We start from the raw sequence: 26946 nt of genomic DNA, 5'->3' as shown, positions 1-26946 counted from the left end.
TTCAAAACTATTCCCATGGAGAATTGGCGGGAAACGATTAAAGGTGTCTGCTAAATATCCTTGCTGTTGGCCGACGTGCGTGCAAAATGTTTGCACACGAAAATTTGGATAAAACATACATCCATTGTGCGTAATCAATGTTTGCCTATTGGACAGCAATAATGTGGTCATACAAATCGAGTTAATTACAAACTCACATTTTGTCCGAATTTTTGTACGTTTTGTTTTGGGCTTTTTTTGTTTTGCCTTTTTTTTTTTTTTAAATTTATTTATGTTTCATTTGCGGGAATGACACAATGAGCAAGAAACTTTTGAGGATTTCTGAGTCTTAAATATTTATCAACGAAACATGAAACAGTCGCTAAGGGTCTAGATCTTTTGTTCTAACAACATAAATAATTATTGCAAGCCAGGCAACATCGCGAGACATCTTCGATTTTTTTTGTCGCAAGTGCCCAGACTGAAATTAGCCAGTACATAACATGAAACAGAACGGAGATGTTGGCGGCAAATGTGCGAGCTCCAGCCGCTCACAATCCAATTTATCCTCATCATCAACGGGTAGAAAACGACCAAGGTATCACCCGTCTCACGGCGCATGCGCGTTGTCATGGCCACCATTACTCATGCCTAGGAGAGCAGTGACGGCGATAGACTGGTCAAGAGGCGCGCATAATTTCCTCCCTTTAATTGACTACCGCGGTATGAGGCGCAGACAGGGACCAACGCTGAAAACTCCCCTCGAAAACCCTCCAAGGTGTTCAAAAGCTTGCCTCCATAATTTCCAAAGCTCAAATTCAACCCAATGCGTGTTCTCAACCGTTTCATACCCTCAAACGGTTTTGACAAACGGTCTGTTTGGGGGAAACCACATAGAAATTTCAAGGTGAGTGTTTTGGATTTCTCTGTGATTCTCAGGGATCCCTGCACAATCAGGCGTGAGGACAAAAGGAGGAAACAGTCTCAAGGAGAAAGAAGAGAGAGGGAGAAGAAAAAAAACGAATAGGAGGCTCCTTTTGACGGAGGACGGTGAATATTTAATGATTTTTATTTTGCTTAGGTTGGGACTCCTTGCTTGCATCACTGTGCATTGTGAAGGCGTGTGCGCACACAACTGTATAGCAGTCGGCACTAAAGGTTTACGCACTGTGGATTAATAGGGGCAGATCTAGCAGTTGGTGAAGGAATGGTCTGAAAATGGCGACGAAACAGGTGAGTTCAATTATTTTCTACCCTTTCATAGACAGAAACAGTTGGACGCCTGATTTATCAAAATGAGCGGTTGATGGGGAATACATTTGAAGTAAATTATAAGGAAATTGATAATAAGGCGGTGATGGATGTCTTCTCGTTAGTTCTTGGTTGGAATTATCTGGTTTGAAAAAAAAAAATTGTGTCGGTACATCATGTAAAATAAATGTCAATAATTTGGTCTGTTTCCCAAGAGTGTGGATGGGGCAGGATGTAAAAAAAACATAGTACCTAATAAAAACCTCACAAATCGTGTCAGGATGTTTGTTTATAAAATCATTTTTGTGTAACCACAGGTAGTTGACCACCCGGGTTGGGGGTATACTCGCCCGATGTGGGGCTCGAGCCCACGACCCTGGGATTAAGAGTCCCATGCTCTACCGACTGAGCTAACCGGGCTGACATCTTTTTATTCACATGCATTAAAAAGAGATGTGTTTACGAACCTTATTATGTTATTTCAGAAAAGTTCTATCACCCGATGTGGGGCTCGAACCCACGACCCTGGGATTAAGAGTCCCATGCTCTACCGACTGAGCTAACCGGGCTTCACATCAATTCGATATACACTTCTTTTCAAAGACATGTGAAATGAGAGAAGAAACATTGAAGAAGAAAAAAAACTTTAAATACCAAGGGTGGGGTTCGAACCCACGCGGACTACTGTCCATTGGAACTTAAGTCCAACGCCTTAACCACTCGGCCACCTTGGTGGTGTTTCAGTATCTTGAATGACTATTATTAATATTTACAAAGATCCATCAACATCTGTGCATGTTCAAAAGATTAGCCCGAGACTAATCCGTGCAGGCTTGCAATGTACACCCACGAAAGCCCCCTGCAATGGCGAAGAAATTGTGTCACTGCCTCTGAACTCAAAATAAAAAACTGGCACAATTTTTATCGCAATAATTGAGTAAACAGTGATAGCCTGCTCGGATTAGTCAATATCCCATGTATTAGATCCCTTCCTTTTTTTTGTAAAACAAAATCAAACATGACTTTTATGGAGGCATTTCTATTAAAAATGTTAAAAGATCTGTTCATGAATACATAAAACAAGGAAAAGAAATATCCATACTCGCCCGATGTGGGGCTCGAACCCACGACCCTGGGATTAAGAGTCCCATGCTCTACCGACTGAGCTAACCGGGCTGCCTTTTTAAAGAGACGTTTCATTTCAAAACGTTAAAAGATCCGTTCATGAATGCATAAAACAAGGAAAAGAAAAATCCATGCTCGCCCGATGTGGGGCTCGAACCCACGACCCTGGGATTAAGAGTCCCATGCTCTACCGACTGAGCTAACCGGGCTTCACATTATTGTTTTAATAAGTGTAGAATATCAAAATATACAATTAACAATTTCCTTGTTAAAAACGCAAGCAGCAAAAAAACAAAAACTCCTTACCAAGGGTGGGGTTCGAACCCACGCGGACTACTGTCCATTGGAACTTAAGTCCAACGCCTTAACCACTCGGCCACCTTGGTCTTGTTGATCAAACAATTTGATATCAATTTTGGTTCTTTTTTTCGGCAGTAATTGCCGTTTGGTTTAAAACCAAAGTGTCGTGTTTCAAAAGAAGAATGTGAACACCTTTAAAAATTTGTTTGAAGGTGCTTTGCGCTGTGAACATTTTTGATCATACGTGCTCTGTTTTAGGTGAATTTAAAGAGAAAAACCCAGAGATCCTTAGTTTGAATAATTATACGTAATGACCCCCCCCCCCCATCACCCAACTCACCAACTTGCTTGCATTCATCCAATCTCAACAGTATTAAACCCATGAGTTGGCTGGTATCGAACTCTGCTTACTCGATATGAAATACGGTTTACCCATAATTAACAGTCATTATTGCTGTAAACTATCTTGCTTTAATAGTGACAAAAAGGTCATAAACATAGTATCATACTCCAGTTTGGTTTTGGGTGAAAAGGAAATGCACGATGTCAGTGTTGGAGAATTTAAATCACTGAATGTTAAAATACAACCTAGACTCGTTCCTAGTCCTTCCATTATCTTCCTTTCTTTGGAAGTATATGTATCTAGGATACGAGACAAGTCTAATCCAACTTGAGTGCCCAGTGGACAGATTAATGAAGACGTTGATTGCAGAGTCAACAGTGTCCATCTGTCGTCCACTCGTCAAACGGAATATTTTCCCACTCTTTTCTGAAAGCATCATAAGAAGACAGCCATAAACCTGCAGGGACTGTGGGACGTACAAAATACTGGAAAACAATTGAGATCTTTGGTAACACCGAAAACACCAAAATACTTTTATGACATGTAACAAAAATGCGTGATAGAAACAGTTCAGAAATGTGCTAATGCGAAAATGCGATAACTGCCGTCAATTTGAAAATAGCGTCAGTGTCAACCAAGTTCTTTCTCCACGAAACGTGTCATCGAGTAGGCCTATTATGTGGCTATTTCATTATCGTATTTACGGTTCGGCTTCATCTGTTTTATTTTAGCGAATGACGTAACACCTAATACTTTGGACTTCCAATTAGGGTATCTCAAAACCAGTAATATTGCTTATTAGATCGAGCTAGTATTGCGGTAAATAAGTCCACATACATAATTGTACAGGCAAACGTGATCGGTGTCGATTACGATATTTTTTACATAAAGTTTTATACGACAAGATTTTATATAAAACAAAGTTATCACAAACAGGTATGACTATCAGAATTTAAGCGGCATCGCCCTTTTATAAACCGTCCATGGTAATTATGTCCCTTAACTGTACAGACTCTGACCATGAGTACCAAAAAAAAAAAAAACCAAGTCGGCATTTCCATATACATGCAATCTACTTAAACGATCACCATACAGATCTTGTAAAAACTCCAAATAACAAACTCATCATCATTTCGAAGTAAGCCTATTCCTCGGGCTGCAACTCGAGTCTGATATTTCATCCGCTTGTCATTCCGAGCATCAATTTAGTCGACACTCGCTGACTCAGTAATGCTGACACATACAAATCGAGCTGGACGGCCGACCGATTCCCAGAGGATCAGCCGATAATCGAAGTATTCGGTTACCATGTCTCGAGCAGTGCTGTGATTATCATAAACACAGGTTGCGCACAAAATCGGCTTTGGGTGTTCTTGCGAAGTCGATTCCCCAGGGAACATCGAATAATCGAAGTATTCGGTTGTATATTCCCACTGCGCTATATTTTCCGTCGCGAGACGAATCGATTTTTAAGGCGAAACTCCAGTCCCCCCCCCCTCCCCCACTCACCCAACGGCCGCAAATGCATTCAGCGTTCTGCTTGTCTGGGAGGTAATGCATTTTTCAATTGAGCAATTCGTTTTCACCGCCTCCTCCACTGGCGCCGAGACGGCAGCCAATTTCCCACACATTTTGTAAAGAATTTTTACGGGGAGGAGACCACGCATCAGGGGCGGAACCAGAACACAACTTGTTTTTTTTTTTGGGGGGGGCAAACAAAAATTTGGTCCCCCTAAAAGTGGGTCCAACAATTACGGCGTGGGGTTCGGGGCCCGCTTAAGGGCCCTGAAATTTGTTTGGATTCTAGATGCTCTGTGGTGCGATCTGAGGTAATTTCTGACCATTTTGACCATTTTTTTAAGGGCTGAATTTTGAAAGAGACGTTTTATTTGAAAACGTTAAAAGATCCGTTCACGAATACAAAAAACAAGGAAAGAAAAACAACCTACGATCGCCCGATGTGGGGCTCGAACCCACGACCCTGGGATTAAGAGTCCCATGCTCTACCGACTGAGCTAACCGGGCTGAATCTTTAAAGAAACGTTTCATTTCAAAACGTTAAAAGATCTGTTCATGAATACATAAAACAAGGAAAAGAAAAGAAAACCATGCTCGCCCGATGTGGGGCTCGAACCCACGACCCTGGGATTAAGAGTCCCATGCTCTACCGACTGAGCTAACCGGGCCGAATTTTTGCAGAGACATTTCATTTCAAAACGTTTAAAGATCTGTTCGTTAATACATACAAAAAACAAGGAAAGAAAAATAACCTACGATCGCCCGATGTGGGGCTCGAACCCACGACCCTGGGATTAAGAGTCCCATGCTCTACCGACTGAGCTAACCGGGCTGAATCTTTAAAGAAACGTTTCATTTCAAAACGTTAAAAGATCTGTTCATGAATACATAAAACAAGGAAAAGAAAAGAAAATCATGCTCGCCCGATGTGGGGCTCGAACCCACGACCCTGGGATTAAGAGTCCCATGCTCTACCGACTGAGCTAACCAGGCTGAATTTTTACAGAGACGTTTCATTTCAAAACGTTTAAAGATCTGTTCATTAATACATACAAAAAGGAAAAGAAAAACCATCATCGCCCGATGTGGGGCTCGAACCCACGACCCTGGGATTAAGAGTCCCATGCTCTACCGACTGAGCTAACCAGGCTGAATTTTCACAGAGACGTTTCATTTCAAAACGTTGACAGATCTGTTCGTGAATACATAAAAAACAAGGAAAGAAAACAAAAACTATGATCGCCCGATGTGGGGCTCGAACCCACGACCCTGGGATTAAGAGTCCCATGCTCTACCGACTGAGCTAACCAGGCTTCCCGCATGCTCATAGGGATTACTTTTGAATATTAGAGCCAGATATCATCACCTAACGGTAATATCTGAAGAAGAAAAAACTTACCAAGGGTGGGGTTCGAACCCACGCGGACTACTGTCCATTGGAACTTAAGTCCAACGCCTTAACCACTCGGCCACCTTGGTGCCACATCAATTTACTGAAAACAACAGCAACACATCGCCCTCTCCTAGTCGAAATCTTGGCCGGATAGTAACATGACGTCAGCTGCCGATGCTCATAACTGTTATTGCTGGCCATAAAGGCATACCCCAAGCGACTAGCAACAGTAGACCCAGAACGACTTTATTTCTCTCCGACATCCGCTCCTGTCTATTCTGGGTTCTCAATCTTCAAGGAACCGATGGATCGAGGCAGTGGAAATGGAGCAGACGAAAAATCTTGGGGGAAATAGTTTTTTTTTTCCTCTTTTTTTTCTTTCTTAAATCGCGATTAATCAAATTGCGTGGTATAGTGGATGATGTTCAACGAAGCTAAGTGGTAAATCAATCGTTTAAAGGGGTGCTGTGCATGGTCCAAAAAAAGGTTGAAATTCGTAAACAAGTGCCATGATGATAATCTTTGATGGGCCTTTTCTTCGGCTGAAAGAAATGGATGTTAGGCCCAAACTGTACTTCAGGAATTTGAGCTAAAGTTTGGTGCCTGTTATGCTTTGAGGAACATTTAATCGGTTGATATGAAGCCAGTGGTAAGAACAATTGTTTATGTTTGATTCAGTGGTTCAGAATTTGGATTTCGAAAGCCCAAAATACCTTATTTATTCAACCAGAAGTATTATTCGCAAAGCCAAGGTAGAGGGCGCTATTATAACATGTGAAATGGGTCTTTTAGTCACATAGGCTGGGGGGAGTGGGCCAGCCTATGTGTTTTTTTTTGTACCTATCTCACTGACTGACTGACCGACTGGCTGACTCCCCCACTGTCACTTGTGAATTAGACTTGCTCAAGTCTGATGTGATTTTTGTTGGCACATTTTTATTGACACAAATTAACAGCTGCGCCAGAATATCTAACATTTGCTTATTCTAATGTTACTTGCAGTGACAACTTCAGTGATTAGCAACACCATTATCCAGGAGCCAGACGAGAGCTAAAGCTTGCAACCACACCTTGCAAAGGGCGCGTACCCCGACGACAAAATGGGCTTCCGGTCGGCTGTGGACAGCATCGTGCGCCGCTTGGTGCGCGTCAAATCGCTGGACATCTCCGGCATGAACACTCGCCGCGACTCGGTGCCCGGCAAGCTGTCCAAGTGTCTCTCGACCCTTGACCTTGTCTCCCTAGGGGTGGGGAGCTGTATGGGGACGGGCATGTATGTTGTCTCGGGTCTGGTTGCTAGGGAGATGGCTGGACCTGGCGTTATCTTGTCTTTCACGGTGGCAGCTTTGGCCTCTATTTTGTCAGGTAAGTTCTTTCGTTCACTTGAAATAGTGCCTTTTTTTGGAAACAAATGAAACAACAGACATAGTTTTGCCTTTGCAGCCACGAACAAAAATCAATGAATCAACAAAAATCAATGCCTCAAACAAGTTTTACCCTGAAATACGACCCCGAGATCCATGAAGCCCAAAAAGCTCAAAATCCCCTGAAAGTCTCAGACATGAGAAATGCCTCATTGAAAAGAATAGACAACCCGTCGTATTATGAGACTGGCACTCCAAAGTTTCGCCGTTGTGGTTTTCATGAACTTTTTCAAAATACAGAGTTAACTTAAGATTTTGCAAATAAACATTTGAGTAATAAAGTAACAGTTCTCTGACTCGGTCGACCGTATTTGCCATTGTCACAATTGAGATTGGCCTCCACAAAAGTGAACGCGCGACCAAAAAACTCGTCAGCAAAATGTTGACAATTAATGCCGGTTTTCTGTACAAGCATCATGAAACGTGCCCATTTGAGAAATTTGAAAGTAAGCGCCCCACGTTCAATGATTATGTTTGCCATTGATGTTGAAGGTGTGTTTACAGCGAGTCGTGCGGTATAGTGGTTTGAGATCATTGCAAACATCACTGCCTTTTGAGCAGAATAAATGTTTCTATCACACTAGATCAAGGAATTAGTTGACATTTGGAATTTCTGCAATAATCGTCTTTAAAGGGGAACTATCTCAGAGCGGTGAGATAGCAAGGGGCGTGGTTATGTATAAAATGGGGGTTTAGTATCCAAGTGGATCTGTAATATAATGCTATTGCGGGCTCACTCCTACCGTGCTCATTTATCGCCGAATGCACCCGAGCAAAATTTAATGGGATCCATCAATTAAAATACTGGTTTTTATGGTAATCAGTAACCGAAATATTAGACGTAAAGTCAAGTTTAGCCATTTGTTTCATCTAACCCAAAATCAAAGTTTGACTTTATCTTGGGTGAAGAAATTGGTCAGAATGGAATTATTGCCATGATTGTGGAAATACAAAGAGACATTTATTGACGTATTTTATTCGCGTGGCATTTGCAATTAAAACAATTGAAGAAACAATGAGCTGAGAAACAATGAGCTGAGAAGTGATGTAATTAAACATTAGGGAATTGAGTCGGGAAAGACTAAATGAATTGATTAGATTAAATCATTGTTTTGACGCCCACTTGGTTCTATTTCGCAGTCGGCCAAACGTACCAATCAAATAAGAATCAGCCAGTAGCCTACATGACAAGGACAATCAATATCTCTTATCTCATTTCGAGGACCGTGTCTTTTTAGTTCAGTGTGAATAGGATCGAGAAAACAAAGCCAAATTGAGAACAACTTGCAAGTATTGAAATTCATTTTGATCTCGAAATGTAAATTGGTGTGTTCCGTGCAATGTGATTGTTTGAATGCAATCCTTGAAAATGCACCTTTGTGTTCCATTTAACCTTATTTTCAATTTTTGTTTTATTTTCAAGGGCGTTTTCGTCTTTTTTTGTTCTTATGCTAATGCGGATTTCCATATTCATGAGCAAAACGTTGATGTCATTAACACCTCAATGATACAGATGTTTCAGCACACAAAAAAAGTTGCTAGATTATTGCATATTTTGCAGACATGAATTTTCTTTTCTTTGATGATTCGTTGTTGTGTCAGTACATGGCAGTTAGCCAGTGAGCAAAGTTTGCTCACAAATATTTTCAATGAGCAAATGTGTGGGTTCACCATTTGAACAGAAAACTCCTAAACTGAACAGTGTCTCCCTGAAATGACATCACAACAACAACGCTCGCCATTGTCCGGAAGAGCATGGAAAATGTTAAATGTTTAAAAAAAGTGCACTTTACAATAAAATTTACCAAAAAGGGATTCGAATAGTTTCATACATTTAAGAGGAGTAGGAAAATGTGCAAAATGTGTTTCTAAGAAACATTCATCGCATGGACCCTTGAAGGCTGACAACGCCTCTGGTTGGTCGCTTAAAATATCACGTGATATCAGCCGCCATGTTGATAACTGAGCTCGTAAGAAAGGCTCTAAATGCCCATCACCTCCATTAGGCCAAAAAAAAAAAGTCTCCGGTTTCTGGTATGCGCGCGCGTCGCCGTAGCCATGCGCGTCGGCAAAATGAAAAAGGTTTTTTTTCAATGAAAGATGATGTCTCAAAACCGCCAAACTCACTGGTTTGACTGGAATCCTGCTGCTGCACAATTTTAACGTGTTTTTAGATTGGGTTATGGTCAAGAATAAGCTTTATGTGACCTCTCTGGACTCCCATATATTTGCACTAAGTTTAGTCGGGCACCATTTGCAGTCATCAGCACACATTTGAAGCAAAAAAATCAGGTAAAAAAAAAAAAAAAGCCGCGTCGCCGCACCACTTTTTGGGCAAGCTCCATACCAGAAACCGGAGACTTTTTTTTTTGGCCTTAGCAACGAACACCGCAGGTTGAATTTTTATTCCGTATTTGTCATAATTCTCAAGGACATTTTTTTTCAGTGAAATTTGCATGCATGCACACAATCACACACGGCATCCTCGAGCAATTATTGACGCAGTATACCGCTGACAGTTCGCAAGCGCCAACGTCACTTAAGAATTGCCAATTAGCGGCGACAGTTGACAACAAAGGCATGGGAACAATTACGTCAATTAAGCAAGCAGGCAAAATACGACACACTGATCGGGGAATCCGTCGATCACAAATTGATGGTCGGGAGGGATTTTTGATGTTAATTCTGCGTGTGAGGTATTGTAAGGACGAAATTTATTTATGAATGAAGCTGGTAACTTGATAAACAAATTCTTTAACTTATCCACTATTTGTCAATACGATTATGATTCTTCACTCATCTGATACAACATGTTTGGCACTATAATACATTAAGCCTGTAAAATATTGTTTTCGTGACTTGTGCATGGTGCAATTATGGAACGAGCGAAATTCTGAAGTCGATAAAGCCGCAGTCATGTGATGTCCCCAAAATAAAAAATTACAGCGCCAACATTCGGTTCCAAATGATGTATAGTGTCAAACTTGCTCTTCTCGGCAGAAAATGGAGAATGAATACGACAGGACAGAAAATGGCGTCATCTCTAGTCTCTTCAACTCAAGTTAACACCCTCGCGCACGAAGTGTCCCGGTGAACACATTGTCGACAAAATACTGCCACGGGTTGTCAGCGAAGATGCAAAATATTGTCGATAAGGGTGCAACAGTGCAAAAAAATTCCCATAGCCACTAGTGCTAAATGCCCATACTTCAAAATTCTTTTAAAAATACTCAGAACTCTCACAGGTATTTAAGCTGCACAGAAAAATTATGATCGACATGTCATCTTTCAATTTCTTTTCATTTTTTGGTGGGTTGACCATTGACTTTTCGAGAAATTCTCGCCCAAAGAAGACGACCCCTATTTTCCCCAAAGCGGAACGGTAGCCATCTTGAAAAACGATCCCTCCACAATATGGCAAAAAAGCGCCACTTTCGAGCCAATTGTATCCAAAATGCTCAGAATTGGAAGCCCCGAGTCCGGGCCAAAGGTTCATTGCCATATCTCTTTGATTCCCCAATGTTATGGCTCTCAGAACTCTCTAATATAGAATATTTTGAGGGTATAACTTTATTCATGAGCTCGGCGGATGGGTTAAGGCCTATTTACAGGTGTGCACCCTTTAGATGAATTGCCCCGTAAAATTGTCAGGCGTATACGAAGCAGACGACTAGTTTATGGCTGCCCAGTGGCGGGGGGGGGGGGGGTGCCATTCCTCCCCTTTCAGTCGGTGACTAATGTTAAAAAATAATAAATGGAATGATAAAGTTCCTACATGTATTCTCAAATTGCCTTAGAATACAGGGAAAAACATCGTAGATTTCCCATTTTTTTGGGCGGGGGGGGGGGGGGGGGAGGAGGGTATTGCCCTGAACCCCTAGCGGGGCGTGCCTTCGTCACCTTCACTCAATCCCCTTTCATATCACCCCCCCCCTCTCCGCCCCCGTTTCCTGAATGCTAGATCTGTCTCTGAGTGCCCAAAATGAACGGTTTACAGACTTTGAAAAACGAGGGGAATTTTGGAAACTCGTCAATCAGAAATAATCCTAAATATTTTACTCAAAATACTTTGTTAAAATTTTTATTGGAATAGCAAAATTTTACCGATCACTTTTTTAACTTCAATTTATAGAAAATATACATACAATTTTAATCATACGAATCGAAACTCTTCGTCAGTTACAGTACGGACAATAGTTGCATACAGGTGTATGAATTGGAAACAACATTGTTGTTTCGACATTGAAACCAACCAGGTTTCTTTAGGGCTTTGGGTTCTAGTTTTGCCTCATTATTTCTTTCTGCCAGCAGCTGTTCTTAAATCGGCGAGTGCCGATAAAGAAAATTGGCAACATTGAGACAAAGTGTTGCTAATTTACTGGAATGCCTTCAGATATTTTCAGTATACATCTATTAATTTGTCCCTCAAAACAAACTTGGTCGGAGAAATGGCAATCTGCGTCATGTGCATGTGCTTCGATGTGCATAAATAACTCAGCCGTTTGGAGCACTGCTGCTCCGAGCGTAGGGCAAATTTTAATTTCCGGTAATAATAAAAAATCAACGATTTCTTATTCATCATGGGTTCAATGCTCGAGGAGAGGCTTATAATATTAGACCTGGGTGTTAGGTTGAATTAAAGATTTTTTTTAAACATGGTTTCACCAACACGGGCTTTGACAATAAAGCATCGTCATGTAAAAGTAAGACAAGTGCAGTCACACATGCATGGGGATGATTTGGGCGTTATGGATTTTTTAAGAGCTACTTTGGGGCCTGTAGTTCAGGTTTTTATCTGAATTTATAATTATAATATTATGTATTAATTTAAATTTATAAATAAATATTTATTGTACCAGTTCGCAGCTAATAGCTGATATCATGGTTTATCCATAAAACAACAAAATAACACACCTAAAAATATTAAGACATCAAAATTATACCAATTACCTCAGAAATATTCCATGATACTCAAATACTGATCTTCTAACAAATAAAACTGGACCAAGTTTTATTTGTTAGATTTCACTTTAGGCAGGGATGTAGAGTAATCTTCCGCCTTTCGTACCAACACTTCGGCATTGTTTTAAAAACGCTCTTTGTTTTAAGAAGAAAAGGAAAAAAAAATAAAGGAAAACACAATGCGTTGTATATTTTTACACCCTCAGGGCTGATATTACAATCACGATTAAAAAGACATTATAGGCCTATACATGTTTACCAACAAAATTGTGCAGCAGTAGAGAGGGATGCGCGCACCCATTAAGAGGCCTGGCTGCCAAAGTCCCATCGTGATGGATTATATCACACCTGCTGACTAACTCTATGAGCCTTCCCCTCACGAATAAAATTACCATTGAGGTATTTCGACATTTTATGCACAAATAATGATGTTGGTTAATTTGCTTCTGAAATCATTCTCATTTCCATTAATATTTTATTCTGCCCGAATACCGACGTGCGAAAAAAGGAGTCGTTATAACTTGTGTGTTCATGATGTTTTGTTTTGACTAAAAGATGATGATATGAGTCGGAATGATTAAATTATGAGACTCGATCTCCTCTCGAAATGGCGGAACTTATTATATGCTCGTCAGTTTGGGTGGAAATTCAGGCATGCACTGGTATACTATAGTGCAATTGTATACAGTATTTTGATTTGGGTTACAGATCGAATAAGCGTCATATCACTTTGTTATTCTCGTAGGCATGGCTCTTCTCAAATAAAAAAAAATCCAGGTCGGATTACGGTCCCTCGATCATTGACATTTCTCAAATTTTCCTATTTTGACTTTCATCCCAAGAGTCTCGAACGAAGAATAAATAGCTTCTGTATATCCTCCATTTTGCAGGGTTCTTGTGGTGCTTGGTACTAGCTGTACTATTCAGTTGTCGTCATGGAGAGCATTTTTCGTTCCACGATCAGTTTGTCAGTTGATCCACCATCTCCCCCCCCCGTATTATCATTATTAGAATTTCAGTATGCAGGCATACGGTGCAATGCACTTGACATTTCCATCAGGGCCTGATGAAAGATACGCGCGATGCAAGGTGCCAGGCATGGCAGACGTTGTTTTTTCTTTCCCAATTCCGGAATTTCGAGCGGTGTGATCTGAGCTTCCGAAATCAATCGAAACTCGCCTATTATAACTATACATACAGGTCTGAAAATAATGTGACCCGTACCTTTTGGGAATTAACAAGAAGAATGCACAAAGTCTTAATATGCAAATCTAAATGAATATGTAAGAACTCAAAGTAAAATATTATATACAGACGTACACACAATTTGTTGATGGCAAATTTTAATTAAACAATGGGAAACAATGTGCCAACATGGTATAAAAGATGGCTTATTGTCGATCTAAATCTGTGTACAACGCTGGGGCCATTAAGAAAGAAAATATTTTTGTAAAGACTGAGAAAACGTAAAAAGAAGAAGGGAATCCTATTAATTGCATAAATTGAAAAAAATACTGTATGCTATAAAAAGCATTAGCTGAATGATTAAATAAAAGAATAATAAATAACCATATTGCGGGATAAGGTTTCAAGTTACGCGATCATTTTAGTTTCATATTCCGAAAACAATCGCAGGATGGAAGCAGCAAACAAGATATCTGTAAAACAGAGAAAAGAGGGGAAAAGTATTGTTACCTTTGATGTTTTTTGAATTGTTATGTTTTGAACAAAATTATTATCAAGCGAACCTCACCTATAATAAAGATGGGCTATGTCTACATCAAGGTATCTTACGATTTTCAGTACAGTTCTAGCCTCTGCCCGCCCTAATGTAATTCAAAGCCCACGCACTGACCCAAACCTAGCCACATACTGCACAAATTCAATTAGGCAATCTGATCCAATATTCCACCATAGACACCTGCCGTGGTGGACGGTCCAATCAGAGCGGATCCTGTCATATAAGTATGAACCCCGTGGGTTAACTAGACATATCATTTACGTCTGTGATTTCCCTTGATTCCACTGCCTGTAACATAATGTTCTCAACAAATATTTCAATTATTTCTTTCAGAGCTGTAGTTTATTTATAAACCTTAATTAGTCAATTAAGTAACTTAGACAATTCATTGATAGATATTCCCTGGCCACAATTGTTTCATATTCATGTATACAGGTTGTACATTTTCATGTGATGCTTATAGTGGTACAGATAGGGGAAATATTTGGGGGAATTGTGCCTTGATGATACAAGAATGGCACTTGGCAGTTGGCACACAGTAAAAGTATGTCTTAAAAAAGATATGTGGCTATAGGGCCATCGCAGATAAAAATTATATATAGCTAAAATAACAGAACAAGCAATTTTCAAAATTTTCAAAATGGCTGCCATTGCTTGTAATTCTATACCTATATTTTTGTCAAAGGAAAAATCGGCGATGGCCCTACAGCCAAATATCTTTCTCATGAAATGCTCTGTGTGCAAAATGCCATACTTGTATCATCAAAGGCACAATCCCATCACCTATCTGCCGTACTATAAGAAGCCAGTTACTCATTTATTATGTGTTCGGACAGTTGTAAATAATTTGATTAAAAAATGTTTTTAAAAGTGTATGTCTGATTTGATTCCTTAAGACTGGAATTCATGTCGGTTTCAATTCAATTTCACCAAAATTAAGACATCATATTTAGAATCTGAACGAGGCACATGTGCATTCGATTCCAGTGTAGGCCTACTCCTAATTATGAAGATGAGACACAGCCGTCAAGCAAAAAGTCTATCGGATTATTGATATCTTATTGTCTCGTCACCTTCATCAATTATACTAGGAGCCCTGGTTAAACAAAAAGCTGGCTTTAGCGATAGAAAAACATGTCAATCCTAGGTGATTAAATAGTCGGTCCAGTTCTGTTTAGGGCTGGGGTGACGAACAAGCATTAATCGATCAGAACCCACAAATATTTGCTTTAGCCGGTTGCATGGACCGTCGAAATCAACTTTGACATTTCCGTTTGCCGCATGCATGGTGTGGGTTACGCAGGCTTCATTCCCTCGATAGTCTGTCATCAGATAGTTGGTACTTATTTTCATATCTTATTTTTTTCTGGTTAATTCAATGAACGGTTTCTTTTATTTCAAATAAGCCTACCCCTAATTTCCTTTGACATTTATGTTTGTCGGGCATGGTTTGGGTCGATGGTCTTGCATCAATTTTCCGTTAAAAACAGTTGGTACTTAATATTTTCATTTTTTTCTCGTTCATTCAATGAACGGTTCTTTACTTTCAAATTCACTAAGTAACATAAGATGCGACCGAAATATAGGCTGCAGATTTCAGCATAAACGGGCTCCAAACCTTTACAAACCCTGTTGATGTTATCGTGATGATGATAGAAATGAACCGTGTTAAGTTGAGGTCTCAATCTTCAAACACCGTTCAGGGAGTTTCAGCTAACGGAACATGTCCTACCCGTGTGCATTTTTAAGACATTATTACATTTTCTCATTCGATAGGCGTCTTACCAATCCATGACTAAAGCGTCTACTTAAAACAGAAAATTGAACATAACAGTTTCCACATGAAGCTGGGAGTTAACGATTGCCCCCGACGTATTAAACTAAAATACTACACACAATTCAACACAGAACATTTAACTCAGAGGATTAAACGACCGTCGTGTTGGACAATTTCCCTCGATGACGTCACTGAATGAAAAACTGACTCACCGAACAAACAAAATAAATATACCCTAAATTTCCAACATTCTAGATTTATAAGCTGATTTGCTTTTATTATACTTTTACTATAGAAGCTCGTGTTGATCGATATGTGAACCAAAATGATGAATGAAATTGAATTGATTTGTTTGTCTCTTAACAGGTGTGTGCTATGGTGAATTCGGAGTACGAGTGCCAAAGACCACAGGCTCCGCCTACATGTACAGCTACGTCACAGTCGGGGAGTTCACGGCGTTCGTGATTGGCTGGAATTTGATCCTCGAGTATCTGATTGGCACAGCGGCCGGCGCAAGCGCACTGAGCAGCTGTCTGGATTCGCTTTTCACCAACAAGATCAGCGAGTTCATGATGGACCACGTTGGCGGTTTCGGCATTCACAGTGAGTTCAAACTCAGATCAATGCTTTTGTTCACTAGCCGGTTCGTGAGTGACTTCGTCATACACGCGCACGCGCCACTGATACTAGCTTCCATTGGCTAAACACTCAAGTTGCGTTAGCTTCCGGTTCCAATGGTTCCAACTACTTAATGTGCAGTGGGCGTGGTTTAAACTGAAGTGACGTCACACTAACGAACCGGATAGGATGCACATGATCAGTGAGTAGACCTTTTGTGCGGTCATTGTTAAGGAATTAACATCACAAGACAGACCTCCAAAATGGCTTCTGAATGCAATAGATCTGTGACTTTTTCCCCTGTATAAACCAAAACGAATTGATTTTCATCAGTACTACCGTGTTCCACTGATGTGGCCATTAGATGATCAAAAGTACATCTGATTTAGTTATTTACGTTCTTGCTTCAAAAAAAGAAAAATGACACAAACTCAACTACAACCACCAACATCACAACCATGTTGACCACTATCACCGCCACCGTGACCAAAATTGCAGACATTTTCTGTTCCATCATCACCATCTTTAAAATCGATCATCCAGTTTCAGAAAACCGATACAAAATCTGTCTTTTTTCTCAATATTTACTCACCACAGCCGAAACATACCCAGATCTGGTTGCCATGGTGATCGCCATCATCATGACTCTGATCGTGACAGCCGGGGTCAAGAAGTCGGTGACCTTCAACAACATCCTGAACGCCATCAATCTGGCCATCTGGGTCTTCATGGTCGTCGGAGGGCTCTTCTTCATTAACGGAAACAATTGGAGCGAGAATGGATTCCTGCCATTCGGCTTCTCTGGGGTAGGTCGGCCGATAGGGGGCAGCAAGGCTATTTGATGAGTGGGAAAGGTTAAAAGGTTGAATTTTTGCCCCACCTTTTTTCACGTAAAGAAAAAAAATAATGAGTTGCTGAAATTGATTCAACTTTGGCAGTAAGAATAAAAATCCTTTTAGAGCATATCAATCAATGTTAGCCCCCTAGTTTGAGTCGAACATATTTTGAACATGTGGTTGATGAGTGCTTAACTATTGCGCCACCTTTAGAAGTGAGACGATGAACAAATCCATCACAAGAACTCTGTGAGAATTGCACAGACTTTGACGAAAGGTGGGACAAAAATTCCACCTTTTAACCTTTCCCACTCATCAAATAGCCTCTGTACTAATGACGTCACACTTTGTTTACTTTTGCACTTTCCTATGGAGCCAGTGGGGGTCCACGGTCCACTGAGCACCATAAGAAGACACACACGTAAACAAAGTGTGACGTCATTATTACAGAGGCTTATTACATGCGAAGAATTTATAGCTAATGGCTAACTACCAACCAAAGAAGAGTTGAGATATCTTCAGCCAAAATATAAAGACATCTTCAGCTTAAATGTTAGTAGGTCATAGGCGAAAACTTTCTGAATGTGGCTATTTAATTAATATGCTTTCTTTGAATTGAAAAACAAGTGCAGACAAGATTGGAATATAAATATTTCTCATGATAATCGTCTGTTGTTGATGTCCTTGACGTCCTAGGTAATGACAGGAGCAGCCACTTGCTTCTATGCTTTCATCGGGTTCGACATCATTGCAACGACTGGAGAGGAGGCTAAGAATCCAAGCAAAGCAATCCCGACAGCCATCTTGCTCTCGTTGGTAATATGCCTCGTGGGTAAGTAATTCTACTTGTACTGGCCGTGAAACAAGTCGGCGATGTTGACCAAAGACATCAAAAATATGGCATTTTTCAAGTAATCCCACGACTCTTAAGTTTAAGCAGATTGTTAATTTCGAATGTCAAACATCCGGATTGTGGATCTGAATTCCATGTATGGAGTTATGAAGTTTGGGTTTGAGAACCACTTAAAACTCATTCGCAGCATTAAAGTGAGTTTTTTTATACAACAAAGTGAATAGGAGATGTCTGGGACCTCTCCCCCTCTTTTCGAGGCCTGAGGCCCGCCCCTATAACCCCCACTACCCCTCCTTAATGGCAGAATTACGAGGAGCCAAAAACAGGTTTTTTTCAAACCCATGGAGAGCCACCCCTCACTGCCGAAAATGGAGCCTCAAGCTTCCTCGGCCTCCTGTAAATAACATTGGAACCTAGATACACAACTGACCGTAATACGAAAAATAAAGCGGTTTGGATGCAAAGATTCCTCAAATACATCTTCTACCTTATTCTTTCTTTGATGACGTCAAGGTTACGTCTCGGTGAGCTTCGTCCTGACTCTTGCAGTTCCGTACTACGATATCGGTCGGGAGGCACCTCTGATGGACATGTTCGTCCAGAACCACGCGGAGCCGGGGAAGTACTTCGTGGCCATCGGCTCCATCGCTGGGCTGACGGTCAGTCTGCTAGGGTCACTCTTCCCCATGCCAAGGGTCATCTATGCCATGTCCACTGATGGTTTGTTGTTCAGGTACGATGGTCAGTAGCTCTGGCAAGGACCTTCCTTTATTGGGAAGATGTCTCGAACTCTCAATTTTGACGAAGCTGTGGCGTGTGTGTCTGTATTGTGCCTTCTTGATTATGTTGTGTCCCCGCAGAAAAACTGCTACATTGGTTTCGGACACATTACTAGAGAATCGATTTATTGGTACTTTGCATACAGAAAATATGTACAGATTCCAAAAACAGAGAAATACTTGTGATGCGTTAAAAAAAAAAAAAACGTTTTCAGTCAAACTGCAATGATTTTGACAGGTACAGATTGTATAAACAAAACCAATCCTTAGGTGGCAAAAAAAAGACTCGCTAAAAAATTAACTGCATTTTTCTACTTATTTGTTTAACCTTGTAAAAAAAATCTTTGAAATATCACTTCATGTCTTGGACAGGTTTTTGGCTCGTGTTAACAAGATCACCCAGACTCCAGCTGTTGCCACGGTGATCGGTGGTTTCCTGGCCGCCATCTTGGCCCTTATGGTCAGCCTAGCGGACCTGATAGAAATGATGTCCATCGGCACTCTCCTAGCCTACACCCTCGTGTCCATGTGCGTCCTCATCCTCCGCTACCAGCCCCACTTGGATCTTGCGCGAGGCCTGAACAACGGCCTGCCTTACGACACCTTCGAGAACGAGGATGACGACGATGAAATCACCGAGGGTAAGGTGGAGGAGACGTCAGAGACCAAGCCCACTCTTGAAGAGGCGGGGCCCGAGCAGCTCCTGCCCAAACTCCCGACCCTAGACCCCGCCACTCGAAGCTACGGGGCCGTAGAGGGCGACCCGGAGGCCGACTCCTTCCGGAACTACAACAAATGGCACTTCTACCTGTCGCGCACGCGCGAGTTTCTCTACGACTGTTACCAGCGGCTACGGGTCTTCATGCGTCTTCCAGACAAAACCACGCTCCCTACCAGCGCCACTGGCAGCGTGGTTACCATGGCAACGCTAGGTCTCTTTTTCACCTTCTTCATCTTAAACGCCATCATCATCTTCGGCAGGCAGCTTCTCGATCAATGGTGGCTGATTATCATCTTCTTGGTGGTGCTAGCGGGCGTGCTTGGGTTGATCCTTAAGATCATCCAACAGCCGCAGAATCCCGACAAGCTGCCGTTCATGGCGCCCTGCGTCCCTTTGCTGCCCTTCTGCGCCATGTTCGTCAACGTATATCTCATGCTGAAGTTGTCGCCTCTCACCTGGGTACGATTTGTCATCTGGATGGCAGCCGGTAAGTTTGTTTGTTTATTTTTGTGTTCGTTTGTTTGTTCGTCGGTTTTTCCATCTTCTGATTGGTCCGTTGCATGCATAAATGCTTTGCTCTGGATAACATAACTTCTGCCTTAAGCTTGATGTTTTGTAAGAAATGTCTCCTACTTCATTCATCTGATTTAAAAGTTAGTCGCGTTCGGTTGACTTCGTATCTCTTCAAGAATTACAACACAAACTAGCAATTATGGCTGTATACAATGAACTTATTTTAATCAAACTCCTAAAGCGACAGGATGTTACCGAAGATAAAGAGGAGCACCAAAAGATATCATTTAAATGCACCTTTAAAACAAACCAGGTTTTTAAATTTATTCGCGATCCAAATATATTCTTACCGACCTTAAGTTTTCATGCCTGTTCATGCTTTAGGCCCCCCAAAAAGTCTCCGGTTTCTGGTATGCGCGCGCGTCGCCGTAGCCATGCGCGTCGGCAAAATGAAAACGTTTTTTTTTCAATGAAAAATGATGTCTCAAAACCGCCAAACTCACTGGTTTGACTGGAATCCTGCTGCTGCACAAGTTTAACGTGTTTTTAGATTGGGTTATGGTCGAGAATAAGCCTTTATGTGGCCTCTCTGGACTCCCATATATTTGCACTAAGTTTAGTTGGGCACCATTTGCAGTCATCAGCCGACATTTGAAGCAAACAAATCAGGTAAAAAAAAAAAAAAAGCCGCGTCGCCGCACCACTTTTTGGGCAAGCTCCATACCAGAAACCGGAGACTTTTTTTTGGGCCTTATCGACATTTTGACTTAGTGATATAATTAATAATCGTGTTTCGAATACATTTGAGTGAATCCATACAATTAAGACCCAAACGTTGCCAAAACAACAAACACTTGCTTTCCATCACTGCAGGTCTTATTATCTATTTCGGGTACGGAATCTGGAACAGCAACATTGAAGCCAGACATCATGACGTCAGCAGGGGAAGTACCGGAGGGAAAGAAGCGATTTTAATGGACGCTAAGGATGTGGAGGTGATTAGCATTACGGGAAATGGTACCTGCTATGGGAGACATTCTCATAGCAATGTGCACAAACAAATCCGAACTTTAATGACACTCAATCCGAAACCAAACTTAACCTATCCTCACCAAATTTTATAAAATTTTGGTTGTGCGTCACGAGGATTTGATTTAGGCTTTTTGCCACAAAATAGTTATTCCTGGAAATAGGACTTGGAACATTATGGAGACATTCAAATGTCTCAATAATCTGCCTTGTCTCCCGTTGACCACCTTTTACGCAACTTGTTTCGCCATTCATCACATTTGTTTTGTAAAGTCTGTTAATTAAAATGCTCATTATTACAATTATGATGAATGGAAATATAACAAATCAAATCAGATCAAATCCCTAATTTGTGAGAATAAATATAAGTTGTCAACAGAGGGCTTTCTTTGTTGTATCTTTTGCTTTTGTGAGTTTCACTGATAGGTTTGATTTTTTATATCCATTCAGATGCCGACTGAAACCAGTATGGTGCCCGCCCACGCCAAGAGCGTTCCGAAACCCGAGGGGGACAAGGAACCAGTCGCCGATTTAGAGTCTGATTAGCAGTGTAGAATGATTAGATATAGGCATTATATACATGTACAATCATGAGTGCAATTTGACCATGATCTGCAATAAGTACCCATTTCAAATCGCCTGGTAAAAAGGGGGCTCGTAAACTATTAACGTGGAATTCGTGGGAAATTGACCTTTCACCTTGCGTCACACAAAATGGTTGATCATCCGATGATCATTTTAATATAGGCATACAATATAATTAGAAAGCAACATGCCTTTAACCGCGTTTCGGAGTTTTAGGTCTAAACAAGTAGTGCAGGTCAATAACAAATCAAGGGTTCAGGGTTAACAAACGGAAGTCCTAAAATGATGAACTGTTTAAAGTCGCGGCATAGCTGCAGAATAATAGGGCATAATAACGTAATCTAGACCTATTGTTTTGTTGTGACACCCAGGCCGAAAATTTAATGCAGATGCATAACCATTCTATATAGAAAATTCTAATATTGTTAAAAAAAAATGTACGTGTTGGAAAAATAACCAAATTGTCAAGATTACGGGTATGTAGGGGTTTAATAACTTGGGTGTTATGGAACGAGGCCAACGTTTTCTTTTAAAACCAGTAGAGGGCGCTCAAATCGTGGTGTGTGTCTTTAAATTTTCATGGCGGCAAATCTGGGAGTTTCAGTAGCCATACCACGTGTTGGGACGTCTTGCAGAGTAAATTTACAAGCCTAGATTTTGGCGCATGAGATCTTAAAGGAATCAAGGAAGACTGATTCAGCAACATTAGAACAGGTGAGTTGAAGACTATGATAAAAGCTAGAAATTTGAAGGTAAAAGTTTCGATCTGGGTAGATTTTCACAAAGGCAAAGCAACAAGGGAACATTACAAAACGGAAACGCACAAGCACTGATTAAAGGAAAACGACAAAAGTGGCCCCATGTAGACCCTACGCACAAATGCGTCCAATTTATGTCTATGTAGTCACGCGCCGTCACAAGAAGCCATGATGGAGTAAAACGCTGCATTCACAAGTAAAAAAGCTCGTAGCAAATTTTAGTTTTAAACGAAATACTATTTGATAATTAATTCATAATTGTTTAGGCATTAACTCTACCTTGGTTTCTTGTGAAAAAACAAAAAACAAAAAACGATATCCAGTATCAATTGGTTGGTATTGTCATATAGGCCTACTTGGGCTATAATAGGCCTATAACATGTTTTAAAATGTTAATTGTGCTAGAGCTTTGTGCAATACATGTATATATAATAGATGTATGCGACTATATACATTGTATAGGAGTACTTGTATTATGTTTAGATATTATATACTACAGTGATATATATACATATATACCGGGCGTATAGAAGAGCTAATACTTATAGTAATTCACCTGCTGTGTGTTAAAATGATGCGTTAATTAGTAGGCCAACTGTGGCCTGTGTCTGTTTTGTGTGTGGTTTATTTACTTATTTTTTACTTTGGTAACAAGTTTGAATGGACTTAAATGTGGATGTGTGAATTTTTGATTCTGCTTAAAACTCTTTGACATGTGAGAAACAAATGATGCCCTTTTGTAAAATGTTAATGAGGGCCTAATTTATGCATAGCCAATCACCGCCCTCCTACTGAGCTGATGCGAGGTAAGGCGGCCGGTGGAACCTTACATCTTGGACAGGTACTACGTGTGAGAAGGAAGACTTTTTGTTTTTGAAGTTAAAAAGTTGATGAGAAATTTGACATTATTCTCAGCGAGGAGCTAATTGTTCTATGTTCCCTAAAATTTGTATTTTATCGAAATGGGATTTGTGGAGATAACTCACAAAATCCCCTACCATAAAATTAACCCCTCTTGTAATATTTTAATCTACCAAGGGTAAGCAAGAATGAAATAAATGAAATTAGCGCGTCTGAGGCTGTCACTCATTCAACTATGAAAAAAAATTGTCGAAATGAACGCCGAGTGGGAACCGTCCTTCACTCGCTGAATGAAAGAGCGCCCTCTATGTTTTATTTTTGTAGTGAATGTGAACTTGCAATGTTAGAGGTTTATAATTACGCTAGCTAGATGTGTGTTAACAGTTTAGAAGCAATAAAAAGATCACGGTGTGTATTCAAATGTTATAGTATGGTCTTATCTTGAGAGTTGATATTAAATCTAATTTACGAGTTTAAAGAGAGTGGAATTTTTTTTTCTCACAGACAATTGAACATCAATTTGGATGATGAAATTTAATCCTCCATCCTTAGATTTTAATTATTTGGGAGTTCTCATTGCCAGGAAGGGGGGTGGGGGGTTCATGTCATGCAAAACAAGAAAAGAATTACACACGTTGTACAACACACTGAAGTTTACCTGTCATAATTTATTTTGACATATTCAACACTTGTGGCTGGACCCTAATTGCGATCTTCTGGGAAGCAACCAAAAAGGGAATAACTAGCTTTACAAGACCTTATACAGTGTTTTTCAAATTTCAATGGCATAAGTAAAGTTAAGTGAAAAATACAAAAAACAGCTTATCCGAGGAAAAGTTGCATGTCAGACACAACCTACACATACCTCTTGCTACACTATTTACACTTTTAACTGATATTTACAATGGTGAATTTGTCTTGTGAACCAGAGCACATGTTTGTGAAAATGCATCGTTCATCAGTGCTCATGTTGAAGTATCCTCCATATTTACATTTACAGCAAATTGTGGAAAATTAGGGGAACACTGGTGGGGGCATTTCCCTGAGGGTTCAAGTAAAGGTGTCCCTCTGGATTTATTCCCCGGTTATCAACGCTCAAGTTCACTGAAGGTGGCAGAGTGGAGTCAATACTGGAAGCTCCTCTTGGTCTGAATGTTGTCCAAAACCTCCTGCAGTTCGTCATCTTCAAATCTTCCTTCCAGGCTGAAAAATGAAAAGGAAACAATGAGTGCAAGGTAGGTTAATTCATTATAATCACTGCAAGCTGAATTCCCTGCTTAGTGGCTGGCAAAATAAAGCCATGCATTTGAAACATTTGCCAGTGTGATAGTTAAGCCCATCACAAGTCCCGTCACAAGTCCTGTCACAAGTATGATGAATGTGACTAAAACACAGATAACACAAAACAAGAAGAAGACATACCTGGGGACTAGTGCCTTGGATTCTTCTGCATTCTCCGGACAGAGGTTGGCTAAGGAGGCCAGCTCAAACTTGTGCAATTTCTGCTGCTGCAAGAGCCTGGAAATTCAAACAAAACATACTCATTTTGTCACTGAACACCGAGTGACCAATGCTACATTCAATACGATGAAATGTACATTTGTACAATGACTAAATATGTACTACAACACACCACAGGTCTATATTTTCATATCAACATTTTAACTTTGCTGTGGAATGATTGAATTATTACATTAAGATCTGATGTATAAGGGACAAACCTTAAGTTAACCTCTAGGGTTTGAACAAATCATATTAAAATTGCAAGATTCATGACTGTTAGTGTTAAAGTAATGCCACCTTTTCTGCCTGCTAACCATTCTTTTGCAGACAGTTTAAAGCTCTGAAGCGCATAAGATGAATTAGAATATAAAAATCTCTCACCCTCTGACATCAGCTATCGTTTCCCTATTCTTGAATCTTGAGAAGCGTTCAGTGTAATTCAGAGTCTTCATGAAGACTTCGCTGAGCTCTTGTTCCTCTTCTTGGCTCTCATTCTGCTGCTTCCGATGCTCAAGGAGCATACGCACCTCAGAGTTCAATAACGTTTCTGCTTGCTCAAATTCTAGAGTTGGAGAAAATAATGAAAAATGCAAACTTACAAATTATATGTGCACGGAAAGATTCCCATATCTGGCCATCACTATTTTTCTTTTCAGTGACCTATCAGCCACCAGAAATTGATAAGGCGGACAGGCTAAATACCCCCTGTTCACTTACCGGGAGCCGCTTTCAATTAAGCCCCTCTTTTATCGGCTCCCGCTTGAAAAGAAAGCGGGTGACCTGTTTCTACAAACCGTCCCACGGTTGGCACTCCCGGCTCCCGCTACAAATAACCATTTTTATAACAATGAATCCTGCGGTTTCATACCCATCATTGGCGGCTTCTACTCACCGACCGCAAAGACCTGGTACATTGCTAATCCTCTGATCTTTTGTCTGCCCTAAACATACAAGCCCCACTGCAAACCGTCACCATGCACGGCTGTACCGTGTGCGTTCATGCGTGGACCGTCTCCCGCTTTGGCTTGAAGGGTCCCACATTTCCTCAATAACAATACCGTCCCACGGTAAATGAACAGGGGGTATTTAGCCCGCCCGCCTAACATGTCCTAAAAAGTCAAATTTAGCAGGGAAAATATTTAAGTATTTTCTTAGAAAACACTTGACTTAGAAATGTTAAGACCAATTTTAAGACCAATCCACTTTAAAATTATTGGACCTACCAAACTAGTTGGTGACATTGTCAATAAACAGGTATGTCATACATGTCATGGATAGAGGGCAGGGTTTTGATTTTTTGAGGAAAAATGGGGGTAAAATGACGATGACAGCGCGGCGACAACACCCGACCCAAAAATAAAGATGGCGATCACCGCGCGATGTACCGTGAATCGAAAGCGCGCTGAATCGAAAGGCATAAACTGAGCAGGAAAATCATTATTTCTACCCCAACATGCCCAAGCCAAGGCCAAGTCAAGAATCTGTTCGAAATTGCAAAACGGGTGTCATTAGAATTGAGAAAAGTCTGCTTTTGATTGAAAAGGTAGTTTTTGAGCAATATAACACATTTTTGACACTAATTTGATCAAAACAAAACAGGGGCCCTACACTTCAAGATCGCCCATACGTCTGTACATGTACATGTATTGTACATAATGCTGTCGTAAATGCACAGCTATCAGCTAGACTAGAGCACATCGTCGGTGTCACTCAGTTTCCACTAAAACAAAATATGTCTATTTTCTGTTCAAATGAGTGGACGTTTCACCATACCTTTGGAAAACTTCAATTCCGATGCATCTTCTTCGACTTCGTCTTGGTTTGGTAAGGCTGAAGCTCCAGACGTTGCCATAATTCCCGATTTTGAAATTACAAATTCGACAACGCGAAAGTCAAAATGAACTTTCGTGCAACCGGTGTAGGTCGTCTGAACACCTTTTCACATCCATTAAATTACGTATATGTAATGAAGGGTACCAGACTACACATCGAGAATAATTTCAGGCTGAAACACACACTTATATTTTTCATAATTAAAAAAAAAAATCTGCCTACAATTAAAGACATTTTATCTGCA

General features: G+C 40.6%; 2 protein-coding genes and 13 non-coding genes across 15 annotated transcripts; 1 reads left to right on the top strand and 14 right to left on the bottom strand.

Moving 5' to 3' along the window:
- The first annotated feature begins 694 nt into the window (after nucleotides 1-694).
- On the top strand, nucleotides 695-23787 carry LOC119744705 (probable cationic amino acid transporter). Its single transcript, XM_038220777.1, has 10 exons — nucleotides 695-886; nucleotides 1061-1212; nucleotides 6912-7274; nucleotides 16180-16416; nucleotides 17029-17237; nucleotides 17964-18099; nucleotides 18634-18853; nucleotides 19272-20107; nucleotides 21007-21128; nucleotides 21613-23787. The coding sequence occupies exons 3-10, from the start codon at nucleotides 7010-7012 to the stop codon at nucleotides 21706-21708; spliced, it is 2121 nt and encodes a 706-aa protein (XP_038076705.1). The 5' UTR covers nucleotides 695-886; nucleotides 1061-1212; nucleotides 6912-7009; the 3' UTR covers nucleotides 21709-23787.
- Trnak-cuu lies at nucleotides 1578-1650 on the bottom strand. Its single transcript has one exon. It is a non-coding gene; the product is annotated as a tRNA-Lys (tRNA).
- On the bottom strand, nucleotides 1727-1799 carry Trnak-cuu. The gene has a single exon. It is a non-coding gene; the product is annotated as a tRNA-Lys (tRNA).
- On the bottom strand, nucleotides 1882-1964 carry Trnal-uaa. The gene has a single exon. It is a non-coding gene; the product is annotated as a tRNA-Leu (tRNA).
- Nucleotides 2334-2406, bottom strand: Trnak-cuu. Its single transcript has one exon. It is a non-coding gene; the product is annotated as a tRNA-Lys (tRNA).
- Trnak-cuu lies at nucleotides 2492-2564 on the bottom strand. The gene has a single exon. It is a non-coding gene; the product is annotated as a tRNA-Lys (tRNA).
- On the bottom strand, nucleotides 2659-2741 carry Trnal-uaa. The gene has a single exon. It is a non-coding gene; the product is annotated as a tRNA-Leu (tRNA).
- On the bottom strand, nucleotides 4951-5023 carry Trnak-cuu. Its single transcript has one exon. It is a non-coding gene; the product is annotated as a tRNA-Lys (tRNA).
- Trnak-cuu lies at nucleotides 5112-5184 on the bottom strand. Its single transcript has one exon. It is a non-coding gene; the product is annotated as a tRNA-Lys (tRNA).
- On the bottom strand, nucleotides 5276-5348 carry Trnak-cuu. Its single transcript has one exon. It is a non-coding gene; the product is annotated as a tRNA-Lys (tRNA).
- On the bottom strand, nucleotides 5437-5509 carry Trnak-cuu. The gene has a single exon. It is a non-coding gene; the product is annotated as a tRNA-Lys (tRNA).
- Trnak-cuu lies at nucleotides 5594-5666 on the bottom strand. The gene has a single exon. It is a non-coding gene; the product is annotated as a tRNA-Lys (tRNA).
- On the bottom strand, nucleotides 5757-5829 carry Trnak-cuu. The gene has a single exon. It is a non-coding gene; the product is annotated as a tRNA-Lys (tRNA).
- Trnal-uaa lies at nucleotides 5913-5995 on the bottom strand. Its single transcript has one exon. It is a non-coding gene; the product is annotated as a tRNA-Leu (tRNA).
- Nucleotides 23788-24042: 255 nt separating the features above from the next.
- Nucleotides 24043-26812, bottom strand: LOC119744706 (DNA-directed RNA polymerase II subunit RPB4-like). Its single transcript, XM_038220778.1, has 4 exons — nucleotides 26643-26812; nucleotides 25251-25431; nucleotides 24789-24884; nucleotides 24043-24569 (listed from the first exon to the last, which is right to left on the bottom strand). The coding sequence occupies exons 1-4, from the start codon at nucleotides 26719-26721 to the stop codon at nucleotides 24491-24493; spliced, it is 435 nt and encodes a 144-aa protein (XP_038076706.1). The 5' UTR covers nucleotides 26722-26812; the 3' UTR covers nucleotides 24043-24490.
- Nucleotides 26813-26946: the final 134 nt, after the last annotated feature.

The sequence above is a fragment of the Patiria miniata genome, unplaced genomic scaffold (genome assembly GCF_015706575.1).
Source record: "Patiria miniata isolate m_02_andy unplaced genomic scaffold, ASM1570657v1 HiC_scaffold_7, whole genome shotgun sequence".
Classification (NCBI taxonomy): Eukaryota; Metazoa; Echinodermata; class Asteroidea; order Valvatida; family Asterinidae; genus Patiria; species Patiria miniata.
Note: the sequence above shows the minus strand (reverse complement) of the source record. Positions and strands in the feature narration are given on the sequence as shown.